At 50.6% G+C, this 26,299-nt stretch overlaps 10 protein-coding genes across 10 annotated transcripts; 5 read left to right on the plus strand and 5 right to left on the minus strand.

The window, feature by feature from the left end:
• Positions 1 to 343: 343 nt before the first annotated feature.
• Positions 344 to 2,528, plus strand: N7506_004011 (putative Ste20-like serine/threonine protein kinase; the record flags this gene model as incomplete). Its single annotated transcript, XM_056953306.1, has 5 exons — positions 344 to 395; positions 467 to 497; positions 559 to 875; positions 936 to 2,306; positions 2,341 to 2,528. 5 exons carry the CDS (start codon positions 344 to 346, stop codon positions 2,526 to 2,528), a joined length of 1,959 nt encoding a protein of 652 aa, XP_056812195.1.
• Positions 2,529 to 3,128: 600 nt separating this feature from the next.
• N7506_004012 (putative C6 transcription factor) lies at positions 3,129 to 5,836 on the minus strand (the record flags this gene model as incomplete). Its single annotated transcript, XM_056953307.1, has 5 exons — positions 3,129 to 3,924; positions 3,984 to 5,358; positions 5,409 to 5,525; positions 5,582 to 5,616; positions 5,688 to 5,836. 5 exons carry the CDS (start codon positions 5,834 to 5,836, stop codon positions 3,129 to 3,131), a joined length of 2,472 nt encoding a protein of 823 aa, XP_056812196.1.
• Positions 5,837 to 6,595: 759 nt separating this feature from the next.
• Positions 6,596 to 7,982, plus strand: N7506_004013 (L-rhamnonate dehydratase; the record flags this gene model as incomplete). The annotated part of the gene is made up of 3 exons (XM_056953308.1): positions 6,596 to 6,682; positions 6,734 to 6,956; positions 7,018 to 7,982. 3 exons carry the CDS (start codon positions 6,596 to 6,598, stop codon positions 7,980 to 7,982), a joined length of 1,275 nt encoding a protein of 424 aa, XP_056812197.1.
• Positions 7,983 to 8,477: 495 nt separating this feature from the next.
• Positions 8,478 to 9,389, plus strand: N7506_004014 (uncharacterized protein; the record flags this gene model as incomplete). The annotated part of the gene is made up of 1 exon (XM_056953309.1): positions 8,478 to 9,389. One exon carries the CDS (start codon positions 8,478 to 8,480, stop codon positions 9,387 to 9,389), a length of 912 nt encoding a protein of 303 aa, XP_056812198.1.
• Positions 9,390 to 9,573: 184 nt separating this feature from the next.
• On the plus strand, positions 9,574 to 10,476 carry N7506_004015 (SDR family NAD(P)-dependent oxidoreductase; the record flags this gene model as incomplete). Its single annotated transcript, XM_056953310.1, has 3 exons — positions 9,574 to 9,642; positions 9,688 to 9,953; positions 10,008 to 10,476. 3 exons carry the CDS (start codon positions 9,574 to 9,576, stop codon positions 10,474 to 10,476), a joined length of 804 nt encoding a protein of 267 aa, XP_056812199.1.
• Positions 10,477 to 10,551: 75 nt separating this feature from the next.
• Positions 10,552 to 11,619, minus strand: N7506_004016 (uncharacterized protein; the record flags this gene model as incomplete). Its single annotated transcript, XM_056953311.1, has 2 exons — positions 10,552 to 10,964; positions 11,013 to 11,619. 2 exons carry the CDS (start codon positions 11,617 to 11,619, stop codon positions 10,552 to 10,554), a joined length of 1,020 nt encoding a protein of 339 aa, XP_056812200.1.
• A 743-nt stretch (positions 11,620 to 12,362) lies between these two features.
• On the minus strand, positions 12,363 to 15,233 carry N7506_004017 (GTPase-activating protein RGD2; the record flags this gene model as incomplete). The annotated part of the gene is made up of 5 exons (XM_056953312.1): positions 12,363 to 13,387; positions 13,440 to 13,625; positions 13,678 to 13,773; positions 13,822 to 14,974; positions 15,039 to 15,233. 5 exons carry the CDS (start codon positions 15,231 to 15,233, stop codon positions 12,363 to 12,365), a joined length of 2,655 nt encoding a protein of 884 aa, XP_056812201.1.
• A 1,119-nt stretch (positions 15,234 to 16,352) lies between these two features.
• On the minus strand, positions 16,353 to 18,219 carry N7506_004018 (amino acid permease GAP1; the record flags this gene model as incomplete). Its single annotated transcript, XM_056953313.1, has 4 exons — positions 16,353 to 17,415; positions 17,465 to 17,882; positions 17,936 to 18,127; positions 18,174 to 18,219. The coding sequence occupies 4 exons, from the start codon at positions 18,217 to 18,219 to the stop codon at positions 16,353 to 16,355; spliced, it is 1,719 nt and encodes a 572-aa protein (XP_056812202.1).
• A 3,546-nt stretch (positions 18,220 to 21,765) lies between these two features.
• N7506_004019 (RNA-binding protein LSM5) lies at positions 21,766 to 22,422 on the minus strand (the record flags this gene model as incomplete). The annotated part of the gene is made up of 6 exons (XM_056953314.1): positions 21,766 to 21,804; positions 21,859 to 21,922; positions 22,108 to 22,135; positions 22,191 to 22,229; positions 22,289 to 22,345; positions 22,398 to 22,422. The coding sequence occupies 6 exons, from the start codon at positions 22,420 to 22,422 to the stop codon at positions 21,766 to 21,768; spliced, it is 252 nt and encodes an 83-aa protein (XP_056812203.1).
• A 659-nt stretch (positions 22,423 to 23,081) lies between these two features.
• On the plus strand, positions 23,082 to 26,245 carry N7506_004020 (3'-5' exonuclease; the record flags this gene model as incomplete). The annotated part of the gene is made up of 2 exons (XM_056953315.1): positions 23,082 to 26,025; positions 26,076 to 26,245. The coding sequence occupies 2 exons, from the start codon at positions 23,082 to 23,084 to the stop codon at positions 26,243 to 26,245; spliced, it is 3,114 nt and encodes a 1,037-aa protein (XP_056812204.1).
• Between the last annotated feature and the right edge of the window lie 54 nt (positions 26,246 to 26,299).

A 26,299-nucleotide genomic window follows, 5' to 3' on the forward strand; every position in this document is an offset into this window, starting at 1 on the left:
CACAAGGCCCGGACCCTCTTACGGACCCGTCCACGCCTGTTTCCAAGGATTGCGGTCTTATCGTCTCCCCACATCCCTTCTTTCCACCTTTGGGACTGTCTCTTGGTTGAATCAGATCGGTTCGGATCATTCAACATATTGCGGGTATCTCAGTCGCTGCGGTGATCCGTATTGCGCAGATCATTCTCACCATCTCACGCTTCCGCGCATTCCTCTCATGTTAGTATCATCCCTGTGATGTCTCCTCATTCTTCTGATAAGTGGCCACTGTGACCAGAACCAAGTATCTTCTTCTTTCACGTGGTTTATGCTTCGCGCCTTTGGGCGGAGATAGATCGTCAACATGCCGGCTCCAATTGACCCGGAGACGATCTACACCAAGCAAACATGCATCGGTAAGTTTCGTGCCTGAAACCATGTGGCGGCGAGATGAGTCCGGTGGCTGACCAGCTTGGCTTCTCCTCAGGTGGCGGTAGTTTCGGTAAGGTGTTTAAAGGGTAAGTCGAGGACCTCATGTCTGGCTTGGCCCAAATCACTGACTTGGTTGATCAATTGCAGTGTGGATAGACGCACCGGTGAATCCGTGGCCATCAAGGTCATCGATGTTGAAAATGCGGAGGATGATGTCGATGATATCATCAGGGAAATCGCCATATTGTCCGAGTTGAAATCCCCCTATGTCACCAAATATCATGGCTCTTACTTGAAGGGATCCAACCTGTGGATCATCATGGAATTCTGTTCGGGCGGCAGTTGCCATGGTCTGCTGCGGCCAGGTGTGATCCATGAAGAATACATCGCCATCATTCTGAGGGAGCTTCTCCGCGGTCTGGATTATCTCCATACCGACAAGAAACTGCACCGAGATATCAAAGGTATGTTTTGGCATGGCAATGCATAGCAGGCATCATGGCAGCTAACATGGCTACTTGCAGCGGCGAATGTTCTGCTCAGTGCCAGTGGTCAAGTCAAGCTGGCTGACTTTGGTGTATCTGGGCAGCTGTCAGCCACGATGACCAAGAAGAACACCTTTGTGGGTACTCCATTCTGGATGGCACCAGAGGTTATCAAGCAATCTGGTTACGATTACAAGGCCGACATCTGGTCTCTGGGAATCACGGCGATTGAGCTGGCTTGTGGTGACCCTCCGTATGCTGATATCCACCCGATGAAAGTGCTGTTCTTGATTCCTAAGAACCCTCCTCCTACCTTGAACGGCGACTTTAGCAAGCCTTTCAAGCAGTTTGTGGAACTTTGCCTGCGCCGGGACCCCAAGGAGCGTCCTTCGGCTAAGGAGCTTCTCGAACATCCGTTTGTGAAGCGTGCTAAAAGGACAACATACCTGACAGAACTCATCGAACGTGCAGAGCGCTGGCAAATCACTCACCAAGGTCAGGATGACGACGATGAATACGAGGGGTATGATGCCCAGCCTGATCAAACTGTACAAGATCGGACCCAAGAAAAAGAAGATCTCTGGGACTTCGGCACTGTCCGTCCTGTAGGGAAGGGGCCGGCACCGCCATTACGTCCAATGAAAGAACCTGAACCAAACGCACGTATTAATGAAACAGAGGAGTGGGATCTTTGCGACGAGACTCCCGCGCAAGGTCAGGCTACATCCCGCCCACAACAAACAGCTCAACCCAGCGCTGCTCCCTCTCCTTTCCATGCATCTCCCACAAAAACCCCTCTTCCTCCCTCTGCTCCCTCTTCACCTCTCAAGCAGAGACCCTCTCAGACTGCCCTTCCTCCGCGCAAAGTCGTGACACCCAAGCCCAGTAGACCCGCAGAGGACAGCCCTCCCGCGCTAGGCCTCAACGAACAATACGCACAGGCTGCTTTGAAGTACAGCAACCGTATTGACAAGCCCTCTTCGCCAAAGCCGAGCCCTGCAGCCGGCAACCACGGCATCTCAGCCAAACCATCATTCACCGGCTCTCAAGAGCTTCACCGCACTCCTTCCGCTCAAGCCATCCGGAAGCCAGCTCCTCTCTCGCGCACTATCGATTCCCAAGGACCAGTGCCGCAGCCACAGCAGTCTCCCAGACTCCCTCAACCAGGCCTCCCAAGACAAACGGAGCCTCTACAAAACATCAAGCCAGTCTCAGGCCTGAAATCCAAGCGAGCACCATCAAACATGGAGGACCGTACTCCCAACCGCCCCGCCCCTCCAACCCCATCCGAGAAATCCCCTCGCCCTCTCCCCGATGATCGCGCCACGGCCTGCGGCTCCGTGATCCTCCCCGCTCTCCGCGCGGCCATGGACCGCCGCCGCAACCACCTCATCCGCCTCGAGCCCGGCCGTAACCCAAACGAGCCCCCCCGCAACTGCCGAAGAAGAGCAGATTTTTGACCGCAGTGTTCGCGTCCACCGCGGCATGGAGCAGGTCGCCGAAGACATTGCTCGCTCCTTCAGCAACCTTCAGCGATGGGACATGGAGGACTCCATCGACATGGGTGGTGGTGTTGATGCTGTTCTCGACGCGTTCCTCGAGGAGGTTCTCGTACGTCTGCAGCCAAACTAGGCTATGAAAATGTTTGATCAGGAGTTCGTGGTGTCCCCAGAGAGTCTTGAGCTGCAGTGCAGATTTCGAACTATTTGTCTTATGTATGGTGTACTTTTCTAGTCCAGCACTCGCAGGAGTCCTTCGCTTTTTTGCTCTCACTTAGCTATCAATTTTCTTACTTTTGTCTCTCACATCCGGCTTACTCAAATAATGTGAAAGGTAGACCTTGTAGTATTGGATGCTCCCTCAATCATTTGACATAGTATACTATTAGGAAAACCTAATCTTGGGAGCAGGCAGGTCCTAGGTAGCTTCAGAACTACATCTAAGTACAGTAGAAGTGGAAAATTGGATTGTGAGCAATGAGCCAGCAGTGACTGCCTCCTGCTCTTGGTTTTATGACATGCCTGTCTTAAAATAATCATCACGCAAAGAGGTATATATGAATCGTGAATCATTCCCAAACCCAAACAGCCAACACCACGCAGTCAAATTCATCTTGCCATCTCAAAGACTGAATAATATACAATTCGGTCGAAGCCCCTCCACACTCGATGACAATTCCCCCGGGCCGACGAATGGTCACGGATCTTCAAACATCGAGACCATCACAGGCAATCAAGATGGACGGAAGAGCCAATCCGTCTCCGGTGTCGGGATCAAATAATTGGTGATATTGAACTCATTTGAGTTAGCGTGACTGGTATCAACAACCCCAGAAGGTGGATCCGCAGCCGTCAATCCATGAATGGACATCGGATCCGGTACTGGTTCGGAGATGTTCATCTGTTGCGCGGTACTTTCAGGTGCCCGAGCTGGAGGGACACGGGGGACATTGAAGAAGCCGAAGACGTCGAGGTATTCGAGTTCGTTGGGGGCGAAATTCCGCGGCATCCCCTGAGTGGGGCCTGACTGGTGGCTATCACCTATACCGTTGTCTGCGGGTGATTCTCGGGGTTGGCGGGAGATAAGGAAGTCCAGGTCGAATGCGCAACGACGCATGTCGGCAAGAATTTTGACTGTTGATGGCGTGGAGCGCTCGCCGTCGAGGGCAGTGGATTGTTGGTATTCGTTGTATTCATCTAAGACACGCTGAAGGATGTTGCTGTATCGCTCTGCAACCTTCCAGTATTTTCCGAGCTGGAATAACGTGTCCACGAAGAAAATGATATCTGCGCTGACAGTATGTGCGATTGTTGAGCCGTGGACGAGAAGGAGACGTGCTGAGACCCAGAGCGTGAAAGCAAAGGGCGGGCCCATCTTGTCTAGCATGCCGTTTTCTACGACAAACCGTGTCACTGATAAGATGTTTTCAACGGCGAGGAGACATCGCTGACTCGCGCTGTATGAAGGTGTAAATATTGGGGATCGGGTTGTTGGGTATGCTGCTGATGAGTGTAGGCGGATCACAGCCCTACGCCAGTTAGCACGTTGCTTTCGATAAAGGGAAGAGCGGACACTCTGTATACTCACGTCTGGTATGTTGCGTGTAGCTGCACCCAGTCACTGTGCAAAGGCCTACCATGTTTTGGCCCGCTAAAGAGTCGAGATGAGTTTTCGTAGGCGTATTCTGCGGGAAGATTGAATTCCCATGATGTCAACTCGTTGTCAAGCTTGCGATAGGTTGCCTGCCATTCTTCAACATCGGATAGAGCACCGATATCCACAGGTCTTTTGAGAAATAGGTGAATTCTCGAGAGAATTCCTAAGATCTCCACATAAAGCCCGAAGGAGCCGACATTCTCGGCATGGCTGAGATAGTCTGCACGATCGCTGGAGCACTGGAACCACCTTGTTTCAACCGGTTGGTTTTTCATGAAGGAATCATCTTTGCAGGGGAGTTTGCGGTCAATGTCCCTGTCATCGAGGGCAAAATTGAAAGCAGTAGCCAGGGTAGAATACCGATCTAGCAGATATACCATCCAAAATAGACGTCGCCTGCTCTCGTCCTCAATCCAAGAGTCTGGCTCCGATAGAGTGACAGCTCTCAACGTATAAATCGAAGGATAGAGCGGATTAATGAGAGATGACTTAGGTTCAACGGCTAGGCCCAGCTGAACGACAGATCGTGTGATCAGCGCAAGGAGTTTCCATCCAGGCGGGCCATTCGATGACCCAACCAGATCTAGTGCCAGTATCACAAGGGCTTGAAGTGCTTTGACTGACGAATTTTCCAAGCCATAAAAGAGGACTTTCTGCTTGGCTGAGTTATGGTAGCGCTTCCTGTTTTGGTCGTTCAGTCTAGCATCTGAAGAGAATCGAAGAGTAGTTGCCACGATGGCATAAAGGACCATCCTGTCCGCCTCCTCTAGAGGGGTTGGGCCAAAGAACGTATCTAGTGTTGTTCGCCGGTGAAAAATCGGACACCAGGAATTGATGTGCTCAAAATACAGATCGACTAATGCATAGAGCAAATCGTATGGCGGAAGATCAAGATCCGGGTCGGCAAGCGACTGCTCTTGGTTGGAGAAAATGTTCACAGGAACGTTTAGGGAAGATTCGTTCCCTGAGTAATCATGATTCGAGCTTTGGGCTTGTATCAGTGATCCCACTGGTGTGACAGCCATAGCATGATGCACTTGATTTTGCGAAGGATTCCTAGCGGATGTATCCGATGGGCTGGTCATTGACATATCCGCACGGCGCGATGGCAAAGTGACCGCAGAGCCATGATCATTCAAGTACAGGGCAGCACTAGGGCTTGGGCCATGGGCAGCTGATGGCTCTGATGGAGAGCTATATGAAAGAGCTCCCATATGTGGCACTTCATGACCCACCGAGGATTGATTTTGCAAGATGTGCACTTCAATCAGACGAGCTTGCGATTGGATAATGTCTTCCAATCGATCTATGACGCGGATGAGATATGTGAGAATTGAAGTATGTAGCTTGACTTACCGAGACGCTGTTCTAGTTCTTTGCCATATCCAGCCCTCAGACCAGGCTTTTTTCGCTCTCTGTACTCGCATAATTGGCCATTGCGGGTGCACCAGCCACAGCTCGGCTGGACTCGGTCTATGCAGTGACATGTCAGATCTCCAAATTTTACCCCGGAAAAAGCTTTAGCATACCGCACTTGACTTTTCTTTGCTTGCACAACTCGCATCTAGGTGGGGTCAGTTTGTTGTTTCAAACTCCGAAGCCGACTAGCTACCCGACGGTGATTCAGGTACGCACGAGACAGTGAGGGGGCGTTTTCGCTTCAACGAGCCATTGGCCCCTATTTGATCATTATCGGACTCGGCAGAAGAATATTCAACACTCTGTTCTCTGACATTGCCGAGATGCTGATTGGAGGACATCTGGGGACGCGCAGTGTTCGGCATTTTGATGTAGCGAGATACGAATCGCCCTATCAGGGGCCGAGCATGATGCAAGACGAGACAACGAAATCCGAATAAGCCGGTGGAGCTAGAACAAAGGAAACGATTGACACGGCGATAGTCCGAGAAGAACAGAATGGCAGCCGAGGGAAAGAGAAAAGAAGCGAAGTTCATGCCAACGCCTCCGGCAGAAACTGGGGCACCCCGCGTTTATCCACTTTGGGAATTTCCGCGTGATTTTCATTGCGCCATTTTCTGGTTCGAGTTGGGCAACTTGGGTTATTGAGGATACTTGGCTAAAGGTCTTATTGATCTTGATATTGTTGATAAATATTGACATAAAAGTTCTTTGATAGTTAGCTGAATGTATTTGCAAATATTCTCAAGATATTTTATCCGCAAAATATAGACATTGTTGCTGCAGAGCATGTATGCTCATGTCCAAGCCCCAAGCCAAATACCGGACATTACTCATATGCTACCTGGAATTGAAAGCCCATTAAATCATTGTCTGAAGTCTCTCGATGTCACTGATTATCTCAAACCTGGGGAAAATCTCACTACTCCAGAAAAGCCTGCAGAATCATGTGCAAGCCAAATTCTCCGTCTAACCGCTGCTCGGTATAGCGATACCCCGAGCCCGCGGTACAAATATTCCCCTCTTGTTTATAGACGGCCATTCCCCGCGTTCCATTTTGGCTTCGTGTTCTCTTTTCTCTGTGTTGAACATTACCTCTCTGTACAGGTAGAGAAATATACATCATGAGCTCAACTACAGAATTCCCTCGCATCAAGGAAGTCCGCACCTTCATCATTGACGGTGTTGGATCTGGCGGTGATTACCACAATGTATGCGCAAATAGACTTCAATTACCTTGTATTTGCTAATTGTCTCTATAGGTGAAAGGAGGCCACTGGCTGGTCGACAGCAACATCTCTACCCCCATGACCAAGTGGGCACAATTCCGTGGATCACGCACATCCTGGGGTATCAACGTTTTAGGATCATTCTGTGTTGAGATCGAAGCTACCGATGGCACCAAAGGCTTTGCCACTGGTTTTGGTGGTCCCCCTGCATGCTGGCTCACCCAGCAACATTTCAACCGATTCCTGATCGGTGCTGGTATGCATGAAGCCCCGTTGCGCTGCATCTCATATCTCAATTCTAATGTGCATATCTCTAGATCCCCGCGACACCAATGACCTCTTCGAAAAGATGTATCGCGCCTCCATGTTTTACGGTCGCAAGGGCCTTCCTGTCGCTGTGATTTCAGTCATCGATCTTGCCCTGTGGGATCTGCAGGGTAAGATCCGCAAGGAGCCCGTTTACAAGATGATTGGTGGTGCGACTCGCTCAAGGCTCGACTTCTACTGCACTGGTCCCCAGCCTGGCTCCGCTAAAGCTGCGGGCTTCATTGGTGCCAAGGTCGCACTGCCACACGGACCCGACGAGGGCACCGAGGGTCTTCTTAAGAACGTTGAATACTTGCGTCAGCAGCGCGAGAAAGTTGGGGCTGACTTCCCGCTTCGCGTGGATTGCTACATGTCTCTGACTGTCCCCTACACTATCCAGCTTGTCAAGCGTTGCGAGGCCATTGGTCTCGATATTGATTGGTGGGAGGAGTGTCTGTCTCCTGATGACTTCGACGGCCATGCTCTTCTTAAGCGCGCCCACCCGACGGTCAAGTTCACCACAGGAGAACACGAATACTCTCGCTATGGCTTCCGCAAGCTGATTGAGGGTCGCAACCTCGACATCCTTCAGCCTGATGTGATGTGGGTCGGTGGAATGACTGAGCTTCTCAAGGTCTCTGCCATGGCTGCCGCCTATGACTTGCCTGTCGTTCCCCATGCTTCTGGTCCCTACTCCTACCATTATGTTGTCTCTCAAACAAACTGCCCCTTCCAGGAATACCTGGCAAACTCCGCTGACGGTCACACTGTCGAGCCTGTGTTCGGTAACCTGTTCTTGAATGAGCCCATTCCCACCAAGGGCTATCTTGATGTCTCTGTTTTGGACAAGCCCGGATTCGGTCTGGAGCTAAATCCCGCTGCTCCTTTGATCCCTGCTGCTTCCATTCTCACTCCAGCGCCTCAGAAGTCTCTCCGAGCCCCCGGCAATGAAGAGGCAGTCAACGGCTCTGCCTAAATATATGCGATCAGATCTAAAGAGTTTTTTTGATCTACTGTTTTCCACTTTGCTTCGCTTTTCATTTTTATGACGAGTATCATGTACATACTACACACATATATGATAAATAGACAACATATCAATGCTAGTCAGAAAGAGAGTTAGAAAGACAGTAAAAGAATACCTAAATTCTCACCAAGTCGATGATAGCCTCTCTCTTGCGTTACCAATCGGATTATTACATAGTGATCAATTCTGATGTTAATAGAAGATATAGAGATAAGAGCCTTGCAGATTAAGCAAATTCATAAATAAATCTATGAATTTTTTCACAAGCAACTACTATCGTCTTTTGGCTGCGCGTGAGCGTGGCACTGAGGATTGTCTCCCATTACCCGTGATGACATCTTCACACTTTATTTTCATCTTTGGTGATTGTTTTTCCTTTTTTACATGCCTGACTGCCTGCCTTCTCTTTTCTTTCCCACTTCTCAACCTTTCTTCTGATTTACCATGGATTCCATTCAGTTCACTTGCAATGCGTCTCAGTCTTCGTGTCTCACACCTTCTGATGACCCTATTGCGCTACTGGTGAAGGAGTCAGAGAAACAGCAATTCAGTACTGAAACGAGTTTGGAGAGATCCCTGGATCACCGTCGTCAAGCACTTTACCAAGGCCAAACTGGTGACCAGTATCTCGTCTTTACATCTATCCCCGCAGAACAATATTTCAGACTGAGTGATGATCGGTCGCGAACCAGAAAGTACGTTCGGCTCTTATACAACTCAGAAACTCGCATTTTGATTGCCAAAGTCATGCCGAACCCTGCACATGAGTTTACGGTCAGATCCTTCGACTCCCTGATCTCCGGCGCGCTACATGCAATGGGCGTCGAGAACGACGTGTGGAATCTCGGCTCAACCACAGTTACGATTGGGGCTTGGAAAAAAGAGGCCGACTGCTGCTGGGCTACGGCGCCAACAACTGCAAGTCTGAGTCTTGTGGTGGAAGTAGGCCTCTCAGAGTCTGCGTCGCGGCTGGCTCTTGATGCCCGTAGCTGGCTTGAGACACAAGTTTCCTCCGTGCAACTCGTTATTACCATCACCATCAAACGCAACGCTCCCGAGATAGTCCTGCAACGATGGGAACTTGTTCCCCGGCAATACGGCGCCCGCACACGATTATCCCCCCTTTCCGCACGTCCCACTGCGACCCTTAAGTTGTCTCGAGTAAACGATGCAACAATGATTACAGGAGAGTCCGAGCTGAATGCCATACTTGCCGCGATTACCCATCTGGAGTTATCTTTCGAAAAAGTGGTTGGCCGTGCTCCTCATCGGCCCGGGGAGAGAGACTTAGTGATATCCGAGCAACAGCTGAGGAATTTCGCGGAGAGGATCTGGAGAATTCAAAGCATTTTATAAGTCGCCCCTCAACACCGTACTCGCTGGTGTGGAGATTGAAGCCTCCTTGACAGAGAACTCCGCCCCGACATCGCCACTTGCCCCTCTCTTTCCCCACACTCGGTCTAACATCATCGCGAAATGCCGAGGTCTTATCGGAGAATTTGGGTGAAACTCAATCGCATCCCACTTCACATTCTCAACAATGGCTTTCCCTCAGTTATTAGTAGGCAAGGTTGCTGCCATCACTGGTGGTCTAACAGGCATTGGCAGGGTATGTCCATTGGAATCTCGAGCATAACAAAGACTGACCGAATAGGCAATTGCCCTTGACTATATCCGTCATGGAGCGAAAGTATCAATCAGTCACCTGGGCGGCGAGAAAGAGGCAGCTTTGATTGAAGAATTACACAAAGACGTGAAAGATATTGATGCCGAAGCAATCTCCCGCTTCATTACCATACCAGGTGACATTTCCCAGCCAGAAACGGGCCAGAACTTTGTCGCAAAGACCGTCGAGGTCTTTGGCCGACTAGACGTCTTCGTCAGCAATGCAGGCGTATGTCGATTTGCTGAGTTCCTTGAGTAAGTCGAGTCCCATGAGAGCCTTGAAGCTACGAATCCAAGCTAACATCTCAGGCTCGAGCCCTCTCTCCTAAACCACACTGTATCAACCAACCTCTCAGGTGCATTTTTCGCAACCCAAGCCGCAGCTCGCCAAATGGCCCTCACACAGTCACCACCCGGTGGGTCCATAATCGGTGTGAGCTCGATCTCCGCACTTGTTGGCGGCGCCCAACAAACTCATTACACACCCACCAAGGCAGGTGTCCTAAGTCTCATGCAGTCGTGTGCCTGTGCGCTTGGAAAGTATGGGATTCGCTGCAATGCACTGCTGCCTGGCACAATTCGCACACAATTGAATGAGGAGGATATGAAGGATCCCGTCAAGAGGGAGTACATGGAGGGTCGCATCCCACTTGGCCGGCTTGGCCAGCCTAAGGATCTGGCCGGTCCGGCTGTTTTCTTGGCCTGCGAGGAGCTGAGCTCTTATGTGACTGGTGCGCAGCTTCTGGTGGACGGGGGTCTTTTCGTCAATCTACAGTGATGTACAAAGAATTCGTGAATAACTTCGACCTGACCATCGAGGACGTCTCAAATTAATTATTTGATGCTTCGATATCTATATCTCAATTCCATAAGCACGTAGAGCAACACCTCCCCAGACACCTCTCTTCTCGTCCTCAGACAGCCCTCTTTGCTCCAGGACTTTCTCTACAACAGACTTCCATCTCCCCCACGACACATCATTGCCTCCTCCGCCAACATTGCAAACGGGCCAATCTGACCCAAACATCACACGCTCAGCCCCGAAAGCATCGAACACAACATCAGTCCATGGTCTGACACAATCCGCTATCTTCGCAATGTCAACCTCGTCTCCCAAGGGCAGCAATTCCGAGAATGCTCCGGAAAGCTTCATGTATGTATGCGGTGCGCGAGCCAATTCTTCAATAAGATCCTTCCATTCCAAAAACTCGGGATTCGATCGCACATCCACATCATCCAGCCGAAGGTTAGGTTTGCACATATGATCTGCGACCCGTCAGTCAACTTTCAAGCACAGAAGAAGTAGGCACAAACTAATAACAATCGTCACCCCATCACCCTCATCATTGACTCTCTTCATCATCTCAACAGCCTCCCTCAACTGCCCCAGCCCTCCACTTCTAGCATCAACCCCAAGATCAAACGTCATGCCCTGCCTTCTCAAATATCTCAGCGCATCCACAAACCCATCCTCAACCATTGTCCCCGCAGCTTTATCCTGCACAAGATATCTCACTCCCTTAACAGCCTTCCAAGCATCACCACTGCGCTCGCGTACAAGATCTAAGTACTGCGCCACCGCATCCGCACCAGCGGGAACCGGCGCCCAAGGAACAATCCCTAAACAGAGATGTTTGTCTTCTGGGTTATGGCCCTCGCCCGGGACAGGAGTCCCTAGTGCAATGCGCGTTAGGAAAGAGACCTCATCTAAGGCATGATTCCAGTCGCTTGGTGATAGGGAGGAGATTCGGTCAGTTTCGAGGAATATGAAGCCCCGAACCTGGGGGGATATAGCCTGTCGGTATTCGGATACGCTGTGCTGCGCTCCTAGTGGGTTGGCTTGGCTGTGCCAGGATAGGGTTTTCAGATGACTTTCTGGGAAAAGATGAATGTGTGAGTCTATTATCTGGAATTTGCTCATTCTGGCGTGCTGCGTGGTTTGGTTCCTGCTTCGCTGGGTGGTTAGAGTGCTTGATTTGGGGGATGCGGGGTTACAAACGTTTTGAGTCGGTGCAGGCTTTGAGTGTGCAGGCTAATGTACGAAGCTGGGTTAGGTGTTCATAGTCGTATTGTGAACAAAATTCGAAGTGAACAGGTAATTGTGGTCACTCGGTGGTTGTTATCCCGAAATCGAACATCGGTGGAGACGTTAATCTACCTTGTAGTATTGAGCACCATTCCCTATATGCACCAACCTATGCATTTTCATGTAGTGGTCCAAGGTTTACAAGTTGAGGTAGGTAGGCCCAAGAACAGAGAAAGAGATTCATATGCAGAGAAGCAGAGTATACATACACTATGGGCATAACCGCACAAGGACAGAAGCGTAAAGAAACATAAGAGGCGAAAGCAGAAAAGAAAAGACCAAAGTGTAAACAATCCCCTCTTAGTACAGAAGGGAGAGGGTATGTATGCATACATGCCTCGAAAGAGGCATGAAAAGAGCAAAATTCAAAAAAAAAGAAAAGAAAAGAACACAAACAAACAGAAATTGAAGCTGACACAGTTCCAAGGGTCATCTTCGCCATATTCAGGATAACATGAGGGATGTCGGCGATGTGTTTCTATGCAAAGTCCCGACAATCCATACTGCCACCGTTATTCTATACAAAAATATCTCCGTGTATCCGACCCCACGCGAAAACGCTTCTAGGAGAGATTCGCTTAGTCGTCCATGGGCTTGTCTTCCAAAGTGACTCGGTTAGGCTCGCTTTCAGCAATGCTGCTCCGATTGCTGTCTGTTCCAGCCGCGCCGACAGCAGAGCCGGTGGGGAAGCTGGACAAGCTACCGAGACCTGCTTTGCGACCACTCATTCGTACAGAGGAGCGAGATACTGAATTCCGCTTATCGAACTCGGAAGATGCAACAGCAGGTGTGGGGGTGGGAGTTGGCGAATCATCTGAGACAGTTTCGTGTCCGGTGGACACGGGAGGAGGGCTAGGTGAGCCGGAATAGCCGCTGATACTGGCAGCAGTCGATGTGGGAGAGTCGACGGAGGAGCCGTTAGTCACAGGCTCAGCAACTTGGGTGGCAATGGCAGGGACTTCAGCGGCGGCGGGTGCGGACTCGTTGGTTGGCACGTCAAGACTGGGGCCACGAACGGCTCTGCGGTCGGCGATGGAAGATGGGCTGTTGACGTTGATCGGGAAGCGGCCCATTTCAGAAGCGCCACTGGAGCGATCGCGTCGATGCCTTTGGCGGGCAGCAGGGCTGGTGGCGCGGCTACGGTTGACGATGGCTCGTTGACGGGCTTCCATGGCAGCACGTCGGTTGCTTTCGTCAGTGCTAATGGATCGTGCACGGGACTGGTGCCCGGTGCTGTTGATGCCAAGAGCACTCGATTGGCGTTTGAGCTCACCAAAGATGGCATCCTTGTGGGCAAACAGGTCGCGAATCAGTCGGTAGCTGTGGCGTTCGTTCATCGTCAAGCTGCTCTCGAATCGAGGGCGGAGAATACAGGGGGAGAAGGCCTGTGCCAAGGAAGTGATGTAGTCTTCGTCGGCAGAGGTCAAATCAATCAGGCGTGTGAAGTGGGTCATAATGGCATCAAGCGTAGCAATATTCACGAGGCGAAGCTGTCCAAGGGTGCTCTGCAGAACCTTGATTCGGCCTTCCTCCGTGGTTTCGTGGGCAGTAGTAGAGTAGATGGTTTTCACGATTTCGTAGACTTGTGAGGAAACCAGGGAGTCTGTGAGATGTTGTTAGCTTGACCACAAATCGATCGCAGTATGAAGGCCTACCTGGCAACTCAAGGAGGTACAATCTCAGAACGCTTGCAATGACAGGGATTTCAAACTGGGGCAGCAGTTCATTGTAGTCGGCTTTGCTGTTATTCAGGACATAACGCAGCTTGTGCGTCCGGGCAAGGTCAACATCAGTGAGCCAAATCATCCGGCGCGTCTCATCGCCTTCAAGCTCAGGATAGCCTGTGGTGGTTTGTTAGTGATAGCTCATAATATCAAACATATAGAGTCTTACGGTTGTCGAGATAAGTGAGAATAGTGGTGACCAGGATTGGGACACGTTTGCGGTCGACGCGGGCCCTAGCTTCAAGGTCGACACCAAAGTTTTGTTCTATTTCAGTTAGTAAAATTCATTTCGGGAAGTTGCAGGGCGTCTTACCTTCAACGGAGCCATAGTAATTTTCGTATGCTTGGATCTTGGGCACAAATCCACCGGTGCGGTAGTTCTCAAGCAAATATCTCAAATCACCAAGAGGCTGAATTGTCTCTTGATACAACATCATGTGGTCAACCGTGCTCTGCAGGTTGGGAATGACGTTGCTGATCGCACCAGAGAAGTCAAGAACAACAGCCTTGATAGCCTTGAGACGGTCAAGTTCGCACTGCTCCATGTATTTGAGCTGGGCAATGACTTCTTCCTCCAGTCGACAGCGAATCTGGTCAAGCCTGCGCACGGCAACCTTGTACCGTTCGTCGGCTTCCAGGGCCTCTCTTCGGAGCTTATCCGAGGGTGTTTCGTTGGGATAAGGATTGTTCAGAGGGTTCCAGCCAGACAGCATCTCGGAGACAGATGTGATGGGAGATTCGCTGACACTGCCATCCTCGCTTGATGCCACCGAGGTGACACGCATGAGGGGCTTCTTCTTTTCGGGGATACCAGTAAGCTGGAAAACCTTGGGGCGCCATTGGTAGTTCATCTTGGAGCTGTTGGCAAAGACATTGCCCATGTTTCCGACTAAACGAAGCAGCCCATTGTCAACCATGTCCTGACCGATTCTCTCCACCTGGGTAAGGTTCTCCGCCTCCATATAGGTTTGAATGTATTGCGCGATGTCCGCACCGGTCGACACGTTCAGGTAGGTACCGATGATAGGGACCTTCGCCTCTCCGAGCTTGATATGATCCAGCATATGGGCGAGCAGCTTCTTGATATGATCGGGAGGGAAGACCCGCTCGCCGAGTTCAATAGGATCTTCATCTGGCTCCTCCTCGGTGGGCAGAACGATCTTCGGCGTAGGCTTGACTTTCGGGCTGGTCTCGGGGTCCTGGAAAGCGAGCTTGTTCTCCTCCTCCAAATCCTCGACAACACGACACTTGTTGAAATAAGTACTGCGCAGCTTCCGAACTAACTCTGCCTGCTTGGTGTGTTCCTTGATGCGAGTCTGAAGAAGATCATGCGAATACTGCACACGCATCTCATGCTGCTCGCCCCAGCGTCGGAAAGGTGTCACGACTAACTCGCGGATGTTGTTGGAGATTTTCTGGTGGTTCTTTGATGCCTCGACCATCTCAGTGCGGATTCCTTCGTATGCCTGTGACGAGCGCCTGTTAGCTTCTTCGCCCAACTTCACTGCGACGGAGTTTTCTCAGACATACCTTTCTGACACTTGCACCATCGTCCTTGCCGAATCCCACGGCCGTCATCCGATCCACACTTGGAGCGATGTCTCCCATGCGGAGTCCATATGCCTCTTCCGCCTCCGCACGCATAGACGCAATGGTCAGGATCTGCCTGTTCTCCACCACACCCTGCTGCAATTTCCCATAAAGTACCCCCCAGCCCGCTAGCATAGTCGGGGGTCCAGAACGAGTCTGCGAAACCGGGCATTATGGCGGCTAATTGGCTAGTTCAGGCGGTCGAACGGAGAGACGTAACAGGTGGACACAAAAGACGAGCAGTCCAAAAAACAGCCGCCGACGGGTTTCGTAAATTCGTGGGTTCAGATGATACTGGAGAGTTGGGCGAAGGCAATGCGAAACTCAAAATTCGATCGGAGTGAATGGTTCACCAGCCACCGAGGCTCTATTCGAAGAATCCGTGAGACCGATCACACCCAGATCAAACCAGCTGACGTGTTGAGCGAGTCAATCTCTAAGATTGGTGATAGATGACGGTGCGCGGATATGGAGAGGGCCGATGAAGGGACGATCGCTTGGGAATGTGAGACACAGCGCAGGCTGCTAAGCGCCGGGGAAGGAATCTGCAGGGTGGTAAAAAGGAGCGAAAATACCGAAGCCGAAGGCGATGCGATGCGATGCGATTGGGCAGTACCAGCAGCGACAAAAAACGAAATGAGGGACAGTTAAACGTGGACTTGGAGATGTTGATTTCCAGATCGCAAGCCTCGTCATGTGGCTCGTAATATTACCGTACAGGCTGAGACACAGAACGTGAACAATTTCGGGTACACTGCGCCGTCCCCACTGAATTTTGGGCTATGAATCCACTGGGGCACACTTTGCTGCTATTTTGGGATTGAAAATTACACCGTCATTTTGCAAATCCTGACGTTTTAAGGCCAAGGCGAACAAAAGGGGGTAGATGCATGTACGTTGGACTTGATTTGAGCCTGCAAGGCCCAGACTCAGGCACCTTGGTTTTCAATATTCAATGTTCCTCCGCAGTTTTAATTGTTTCATGCGATACGTGTCATATGCCTAATTTGCCCTAACATGTTCCTGGTTTCAACGCTCTCCACAACCACGCCAAGCCTGGAGGCTCGACATTAGGATCGGCATTGGCTATTCAATCTAAAAGAGTACTACCGGAGAGAACGGAGTTGTGAGCGCAATGATGGATTCAAGGCTCGTGGCCATTAATAAATCAAATGGTATCGCTATTGAGACATGAAATATTTGTGTAGGTCCCAAAAAATATGTGGTTGGAACCATGGATATCACTAAAATGCCTTAGCAGAAGAACTTGTATACCTTCTTCCACCTTGGCCATTGCTTCTGATCGGCTCGCTCTTGCTCGATCAGATGCTGGAGGTCCAATTCCCGACGACCAGTGACCAGGTCCACCTCCATGGAGCGCACAACCTTGGTCTTGTACCAGAATTTGTATGGGATGTAAAAGGCGATGACCACAGGGGCAGCCAGGTAGACAGAGAAGAAGTTGTAGACCAACTCATTAGTGGTCATATCCTTGTAGCCAACGGGGGCGAAGCCAACCCAGAACTGAGCAATCAACACAAGGATGTTGAAAATAAGACCGATCCACGATCCAATGATACCAGGCTGGGATTGGAAGGCCAACTCATCCAGAGTGTGGCCCTGGGCTTTCCAGGCACGGCGGAACCGGATGTGAGCACCGCAAACAGAGCCCCAGGTCAACACGGAGGACAGACCGGAGATTGCCATCATCCATGAGAAAGCAGTAGTCTGCTTGTCGGAGGCGGCAAGGAAGCAGAGCAAGCCCAGAGCAGAGGCGATGATGATGGCAGGCAATGGGCGACCCTTGCGGTCAATGTAGGCCAGGAACTTGGGGGCTTGACCTTGCTCGGCGAGGGCAGCAAGGGTACGCGAAGAACCGTACACAGAGGAGTTTCCGACGGACAAAACTGCAATCATAATCACGACGTTCATGATAGAGGGAAGGGCCTTGATACCGGCGTTCTCGATGGCGATAACGAAGGGGGAGGCTTTGGCATCGGCCGAAGAGGATCCGCTGACCAGTCTAGGCTCATCGTATCGCACCAGCATGCCAACAATGGTCAAGGAGACAACGTAGAAGAGGGCGATACGCCAGAAGACCTGCTTGACGGCGGTGGGGAGGGACTTGCGAGGGTTTGCGGTTTCTGCGGCAGCGAGACCGACAAGTTCGGTTCCGGAGAAGGCGAATGCAGCGTTGACAAACACGCTGCAGAGACCCTTGAAACCATTGTGGAAGGCACCGGGGTCGTACCAGTAGGCGGCACCGATGTATCCACCTTGGGGACCACCGCCGCAGTTGATGATGATTCCGAGAATACTATTGCCGAGTCAGCAGTAATCAAATATACACCTGGCGCGATACTCACATGAAACCAATAACAGCAGTAACCTTGATGATGGAGAAAACGAATTCTGCTTCACCGTATCCTCGGACGCCGAACATGTTGATGGTGACAATCATGACCCAGAAAATGGAAACCCAGGCCGCATTCGACACCCCAGGATTCCAATAATCGACTGTGATAGACGCCGCGACGATCTCCAAGGGCAAAACGACAAGCCATTGCAGTGCGTAGTTCCAACCCATAGCAAAACCCCAAGCAGGATCCACAAAACGAGTCGAGTAGTGGGCGAAGGAACCAGCCACGGGGAAGAGTACGGCCATCTCACCCAGTGCGTGGACAGTGCAGTACAACATACAACCGATCAAAATATAGGCAATCAAAACAGAAGCTGGACCACCAGCCTCCAAAACAGTTCCCGAACCAACGAAAAGACCAGTACCTGTGAGAAGTCAGCGAAAGCCAGAGCATGTGTGTAGGGTTGCGAATGCATACCGATCGAGCCACCAATAGCAATCATTTGCAAATGGCGACCTTTTAACCGGCGCTGCAGAGGAGAGTGCGCAGTGTTGTGTGCAGCGGTCTCGATATCGAATCCCGAGCCATCAGCTCCTGCGTTACCATGACCGGAAACAGTGTGGTTGGGATCTCGCTTGAAGCTGTCAATGATGCGCTGGCCGAAGCTGGCTTTAGTCGGGGATGAGTGGCCATAGGCGGGGGGGGACGTCCGAACCAGAACTAGTCTGGACGGTATGCTCCTCGAATTTCTTTTCCTCCATGGTGAGGTGAGGGTGGGCAAGCGAAGGCAGGCCGGAATGGAATTCAGGTTGAAATAGTTAAACACTGCGGGCACTGGGGGAGGGCGAGGGTTTAAATATAACGCAGGCCTGAATTGGACAATCAGCGAATGATTTACGTTTGAGAGATAATCGAAATTATGTTAATGGGAATTAATATCCAACGGTATCCTGCGCTAAGACCTGAACCTTCGGACCAAATGCATCTTCTGATAGCCTTGGCGCGCGGTCTGACATTTCCACTGTACGCAGTACATGATCCTTTGATCTAGACTGCTTCCAAGGTTAGCTTGTTATTATTCCTAATTCCAATCAGGAGGCTGCCTTACGCGGCATCTCGGTCTGCAACCGGCCGCATACTCCATACATCCCCCAGAGTCGGGAGATAAGGACCATGTCTCACCTTAAAGTCAAGACTCTGGGTACGGAATATAACGTGGTACATTTAGCCCGTGTATTCTCGAGGCAAAAAGAGGGTTAATTAGCGCGAGGGAGGGACTCCACCGCCACTGCTGGACTTATCTCTCGCGTGATTTAGCCTGTCAGAAGGACGATCTCGCATATCTCGTGCATGTAACTCCCTACTCCGTGTACGAATATGCATTTCCCATTCTGCTTTTAGTTCAAGTGTGAGATTTATCCTGAGTGAGTCGGTACCTCGATCCATGTAGAATTAAAGTAAGTCTCGACGTAATACAGACACTAAGAGAAGACAAATGTACGGAAAAGCCAAGCTTCAACAGGCCGTAGACGGCAGTCCCAGATACGCTAGGCCCAAATAGGGTCTCTCCGCACTCCGCGATAGTCAATCGTTGCCCCATTGGTTTTGCCTCGGGAGATAAGGTCTTCTCCAGCTGTTTCCCACTTGGTTTTTCGACTTTATTCTTTTCGCTCCGTTTGGCTATGAGATATGGCTTGCAGCTGAGCACTATACCTCTTTTTAAAAGAAAAGGAAGCCAAAAAAAAAAGAAGGACTGGAATGTTCTAGGGGCTCCTACACACCCCATGCATTGCCCTATACGGAGTACATGTTGGTGTTTGCTGGCCAAGATGCCTTGTGCTCCTTGCCTGGGGCTCCCGACGGAATCCGGTTTTGTGGCACCAGAGCCTACACGAGGGACTACAATGCCATGTGGCTTTGAAGTGGCTACGGAGTATAAGGAGGCTGGGTCGCAATTGACTTTCTGGCCATGGTACAGTATTGGCACGGCGAGAGGAACCAGGATATGGCTGACTGGGCCACCACTAGATACATCCACTCGTTCTAGGAAGGAGACTCTGTGCTGTGACATTTTTTTAAAAAAAAGAAATCATCCTATTTGTGTGTGTGAGTTTGGTGGCTCGTGGCGGTCTGCCACTAATATGCATAGAAGAACGGGAGAAGCGACCCCGTTCGCCTGGCTCGCTGCTTTGGGAAGACCACCATGTGGTGTTCATTAGATAGGATAGGAGTGATTGGCTTAGTCGCGGTGCGTTGGGTAATATGCTCGTATTTTCGCTAGGCAAGATGCTGGTCATTTCAATCCAGGGACTGTGGTAGGCCTGAGATTCCAACCCTCGCGTCTGAAGTCCGCGAATAAACTTTCAGAATTGCCATGGGCCCTGGGCTCGGGGATCCCGATCAAAGAAAGGATCAGTTGGTTCACGCTTCTGGATGTTGCATTTCATATCACCTGGGCAATTGGGTGATGTCCCTGCGCAAGGCACACGTTTGGGGGCCAGTTCCAATGTGGGAACGCGCGCTCTCTTATCTTGCGTCTCTATCTTTGTTGTATCCACCTGTGGACTCACCAATCTCTTCTAATGAGTTCTTGTAAAATGCCAAGATAACGATCTCATGAGACGAGGTCAATTCCATGACCCACAGGTCGGACAATAGGGGGCGAACAAAGGAAAGCAAGGCTCTCGGCCTGGAGCTGTGAAAGGTTGCTTGAATGTCCGCCACAAAAGCCTCTCCATTTGATGGCGCTCAGTGGCGCCATCTTACTGGCCACGCTCCCGCACCAGATAGCCACGGTAGCATTGGGATGGGTTGGCATACTGTTCGGCTGACCCTGGTTTTGGGAAAACCGGAGGCATCGCCCAGTTTGACAAAACTCTGTCGCTTACTGTTGACCTGTCTTTTCATGGGGCGTTGAGTTTGCCATTCAGGTTCCAAGGTCGAGCTTCGGTTTTTACTTCGCGGACAAAATGACTCTCGAAAACATCTACATCTCCCCGACCAAACTGTAGTTGTACGTTGGGTTCCCCACTTCCCGCTCGGAAGTTTCTGTCTGCTTTGCAGCCTAATGTTCCTTCAATCCTGTACACCTGATTCCGAGTGCTCATCACCACCGCCAAGTCGGAGCTCGCCATTCACCTCCGTGAGGATCTTGGTATTTCCCCTGTCTCACTTCAGGGCTGAATGAGATGCATATTCCAAGATTTCTAAAAAACAAAACCACCATCCCAAACTAGAAGGACGTTAAGGCGAGTACCACAAAGCCAAAGTTCATTTTAGAGTGCATATAAAATGCGGGGGAGAGAATTCGTTAGGTAACAGTTTCCACATAGTTGGCCTTGGAGTCTGGGGAAGACGGGCCGCTAGCGATGCTCACTTTACCCCAGAATATCAAGTGAATTTGGAGTCGATCCATATCGTATCTCACAATGTGAAATTATTAAGATTTGCGCCCGGGGTTTGAAATTTCCCATCGCTGCCCTGAGAGCCCACGCACATCTTGCACGCTACTACGAAATCGGGATACAGATCGGGCCAGGGTCTCTCATATCTATATCAGACGAAGAATCAAATAATGCCACATGGGCATATGCATGCAAATTGGCTTCATCGTACATATGCGGAAGCAGACTGCCACTAGCACCGGGCCGGCATAGGTTTGACTTGAACGCCTTCCGTGGGGCATCGGCCCCAATGCAAGCATCTTATAGACCAAGATAGCGAGTGCGACTAATTGAGCGAAATTAGCCATCGATTTTCCGGGCCGGTGATGATATGAGGTAATCTAGAGCTCCGCTGCGCCACATATCAGCAGGGAAGGACGATGGGTATGCACAGCCAGCCCGTCCGCTAACTGGATTGGAGGACGAGCATGCAGAAGGTTCATAATATCCGTGTGTAGACTGAGAATGGCGCATGGGGACCGGGGCTATCCGTGGTTAGCCTGGTCAATGCCCATCCGGGACCTTATCTTGACCAGGGGGCTCTGTTCGGTGGAGACCTGAGCTAGCTCCTGCATGGCTTGTTTCGGATATCCGATTGGGGACGGGTGATTTCCCTGCAGTCAAGCTGCAGCCAGAGAAGTGCTGATGTGGTCCATAGTGTATTGGAAGTATTGAGCAACTTCTGAGGTCTTTCGCAGCTACCGACACCAGCTTCTCCTTCTACAGGCAGTTGAGACCAGTCGATTGGTCAGACACACAATGGGCGTGAAGTTCATTCATTCAACGATTTTGATCTATCTCGTTGCATTTGGTATCGTTAATACACAGAATCGTCTTTCCATGGAAGTAAACTGGGTATCTCAATCATGAGCTTGTACCGGGGCCTTCGCCGCCAGGGATCAACTGGATGAAGGTTAGTATACGTCGCAAATCAATGATCGAAGATTCCAATCCTACCATGCAGACGTTGTTTCCATTCAGCAGGAGCTTGGGGAGCTTGATCTGGGAACCATTGTAGTCACTGAAACGGGTTAGTCTAGTTCCAGAACAAAGCGTGGATTTATGCGCCATTCATGGCATGTCCAAAAGCAGAGAGCATCTTGAAGTTCCGCTCTGCTTTTATGTGGATTGGATGCAATGAAACAACTCCCACAAGTGGACATGGCACTGTGCAAAAGCCAAAGAATTCAAGATCAAGTCACATACAATTCAGTCACATCTTCCAAAACCATGTCTAGATACAAAGTTAGTGTTGTTCAAGCTGCTGGTGCTCGCAGAGGGATACTCACTGACGTAGTCATCGAAACCGAGCAAAGTGCCGGAGAATTCTTCACGAGGGTCAGCATACAAATGAATCAAATCCTGAAAGCTTCGGATTGCCACCGACCTTTGTCACCCTTCATGACCACCCAAATTCGGGAGCCGACACACTTATCAATGAGCTCTATCGGACGTGTTAGTGGGGGTTGGGTCATTTGGGGTACTAGGCCACGCACCGAGGGGGAGGAGCTGAGAGGCCATGGTGCGAAGACAAGCAAGTCAAATTGATAAAATTGCTCGATTATTCTTGATTTCAAACTCGAAAACGATCAGCTTCACCGCGTAGGCAAGATTGATATAGAAAAGGACGTGAATCGTTTGTCACTCCGTAGATGTTCCGTTCCGATGCACTAGGCCGTATTAGGCTTAGACCCTCTCGAAAGTTGCTTTGCGTGTGGAGCTCCGCGTCGTGACCGCCAACACCGTCTTCGATTCGCAAGTTCAGACTGTTACTTGCTGCTGAGCAGCACGCATATAAATGCAGTGATACTTTCAATACCATAAGCTGCCAAGGTTGCTCGCTCATACGCAGTATCTTATGGTGGTCCATTATGCTTGCCGATCAGGATGCGAGTGCGGCCAAATCTTTCAAGTGGGAGGACCCGGTCTCCAACTTCGAAGCTCGGCGGCCATGCGACTAGGCCTTTGTCAGTGGGGTCGTTTCAAGTGAGATTTGTCCAGCGGTGGTTAGTTTCCTTTTTCATTCCACGATCTCAGCTGCAGTCTACTGACCTAACCTCAGTGATGCCCGTACGACCAATTCTCGACCACAATCTCCACATGGACCATGCGCTGCTCATTCTCGTGTTGCGGCTCTGCCGCTGCATCGGAAATTCTGCAATACTTCCTACCAGAGAGGCATGTGGGATGACGACGATGAGCCCGCTCCGACACCCGTTAATCGCAACGGTCTTCCCGGCAACCGGCCTCAACCGATCCGACGCGGCCAACCACCTATTCCTGTGAACAGGACACGTTCTGCTCAAGCTGCTCCAAGCGTCAAGGCAGCCAGCTCCATTGGCTCCACCCAATCTCCTCGTTCCGGGACAGATGCGCATCGAAACGTGGGCGCCATGCTCCGGTCGAGGATGAAGACAAAGATGTTGGCTGAGGAGGTGATAGAGATAGAAACAGCACTTCAAAATATGCCTTCGTTTGCGGTACATCTCGAGACGTATATTCAATTGAAGTACAAACACCTGGATGATATCATTTCGGAATTTGCAGCAATTGTGCAGAGCTGCGAGGGTGAATCTCAGGCCCTCACATCTTTGTTCAACAAGCAAATCGATGACATTATCTCGCAAATGACGAACTTAGTCCTTGAGGCTAATAGCATCACTCAAGCTTATGTGTCTGAGTTTGACGACTTGGCAAATTCTTTAAGACAGCGCTGGGGCGCCGTTGTCGCGATAAACAACCAAAGGGTTTCTGAGGCAAACAACGTCACAAAAGAGCTTGAGGCCGAGCTTGAGGCATTATCTTGTTCTATTCTGGAGAGACTCACCGCTGAGGTCTCGCTAATAACACGTCAAGTCTCTGAAGCGGGAAACATCACACGCATTTACATTGGCCAAGTCAAGGCTCTCTCGTCTTCCATCATAGGACTGGATCACCTTGTATCTTCGGTCTCAGAATCGCGAAAAGAAAATGCCAGAATCGATCATGAATTCTGCACCATTGTTTTCGAGCCAATACAACATTGGAGACGCGAGCTCCGTGCAGCTGCTGTGTCGAGTCATATCTGGAGACGCCAAATCCTTGCTTCTGAAAGAACACTACTAGCCCCTCGAGTCGAAATCTCCGGGCTTTACATCCGCTCATTGCAGGAAACGATCTACAATGAATACTTGAAACCCCGCAAAATTGGGCGCTATCTAATAGATCGCATCATTGCCCCAGTGGAGCAGACACGCGTTAGTTATGCCGTAATGCGGCAGAAATTTCTTCGGGCGTTCGATGGCTTTGCTCACATCATGTACCTTTGTGGCGAGCTCAGCCAAACAGAAGAGCTTACCACTGATGCCAGGCTGCGATTTGGCAGGTTCCAAAAAACCTTTGCAGTCGCGGACGACCTTATGCGAACAAAATCCCACCATTATCGTGCATTGTGGCGCGATCGACAAGTTGCTGCTCTTGGTTTCAGCCGCATGCAAACATGGACATTAAACGACCTCGCAAAAAACACCTCAAATAACTTTTCGAAAACCATTTCCTCCATCTTTCAGGGCTCATACCATATTTTGGAAGCGGATGATGAAGTAATACGGTCGCAGCTTCGCAAGACATACCCTGCGCTTGATCCTCGTCATGTCCCACCAGCATATGACCCTCTTCTTAATATCTACTGGCGCCAGCTGGATGTAGTTGCCCCAATGGAGTTTGCTGACGTATTGTCATGGCGTCTCCATGGTGAGGTTCATTACCTCCGACGCAGTCTGAATGGCGACTGTGGGACGTTGTGGACTTGGCTACCGCGAAATACATCCGTCACAGTTTCTCGTGCACTTCGAGTGTGGTCTTCCCAATATGCAACATATCGCAACGAGTTCCGAGCAGATTATCTTGAGTTCAAGTATGTGAACTGGTTACGTCTGGTGAAGGAACGCAGTCTGCGGTCAAACCATTCATCAGGCTATCTTGCCGGAAAATTTGAGGTCCTTGAGCCGTTGAGCCAGTCCAGCGATCGTTTCAACGAATGGGTCGGACGCATGGCTCGAGAACTTCAGGATGGCTATCTCGCCAACTCTGTTCGCAAGCTTACGCCAACTCAATGGGACAATCTTCAAGACGAGTATAGTTCGCGACAAGTTGATCAGTCGGTTCCTACGGATCTTGGCTCTTCATTGGTACGGCCCAAGCGAAGGAAAGGGACCATTCGCTCCTCTCGGAAAACTGCTCCTCTGGCTCAGCCCAGGAAGAGCAAATGGCGGCCGCTCTCTCTGAATTCCAGAAAAGCACCCATTTTCTCGACTCAGGCAACGCCATGGATCCTGCCTTTGACCGAGGCGCAAGTCACTCAAGATAGAGGGTATAGTACATATGCCAACTCTCGCGGTGTGGTTTCCGAATACACTGGTGATGTGAGCCGCAAAAGCATGCCCGGGACGCAATCATTAGAAGATGAAATAACGCCGGTCACTTCCTCTGAAACTCAACGGTCTGCAGAAAGCGCTCCTATCACTGAGCAGGCAGAAGACGATATGTTTGCAAACAATTCTACAACCGACCCCGCGGCGCCTATCTACTGGAGTCACAGCTCACAGCAAAGCCCTGCTGGAAACAAAATCATTGTTCATTATTGCCGGACGCTCCGCAGCACGGAGGAAATTGTCCAGCTCTTTCTCACGAGCAAGGTCATTGGCTTCGACATGGAATGGAAATCCTCAGCATCCAGCTGGGACAGCAAACAGAACAATGTCTCACTCATTCAAATTGCCAATGAGGAACGTATTGCCCTCTTTCAGGTTGCACTTTTCAAGCCTGGGCGGACTCTGAGCGATCTGGTTTCCCCATCACTGAAGCAGCTCATCGAGTCTCCTGACATCACCAAAGTCGGCGTTTCAATTAAAGCAGACTGCACGCGGCTGCGGAAGTATCTTAGCATCGATGCCAAAGCCACCTTTGAGCTGAGCCACTTGTTCAAGCTAGTCAAGTTCGGCAAGGACAACCCAAAGCTGGTGAATAAAAGAGGCGTCAATCTGAGTGATCAGGTTCGAGAGCATTTTGGTCTTCCTCTTGACAAGAGTGAAGATGTCCGCTGTGGAGACTGGGCCCGCGCCTTGAACTATCAGCAAATCCAATGTGAGTGATTGCAACATTTCCTGTCTTAACTCCATGCTAATCTGATATAGACGCCGCTACCGACCCATATGCCTGTGTTCGTCTCTTTCATACTATGGAAGCCAAACGATTGGCTATGAACCCGATGCCACCTCGTCCTGCATTTGCGGAACTTGGTCAGCCCATTGTACTTCCGCTTGGCGAAGCAATCACCAGTACCGAGCAAGAGACACTGGCTTGACATGTATATTTATGCCATGTACATTTTGCATGTTCGGGGTATCTCCGATCCATC

This window comes from Penicillium brevicompactum (genome assembly GCF_028827555.1).
Source record: "Penicillium brevicompactum strain IBT 35665 chromosome Unknown utg000003l_segment0_segment0, whole genome shotgun sequence".
Classification (NCBI taxonomy): Eukaryota; Fungi; Ascomycota; class Eurotiomycetes; order Eurotiales; family Aspergillaceae; genus Penicillium; species Penicillium brevicompactum.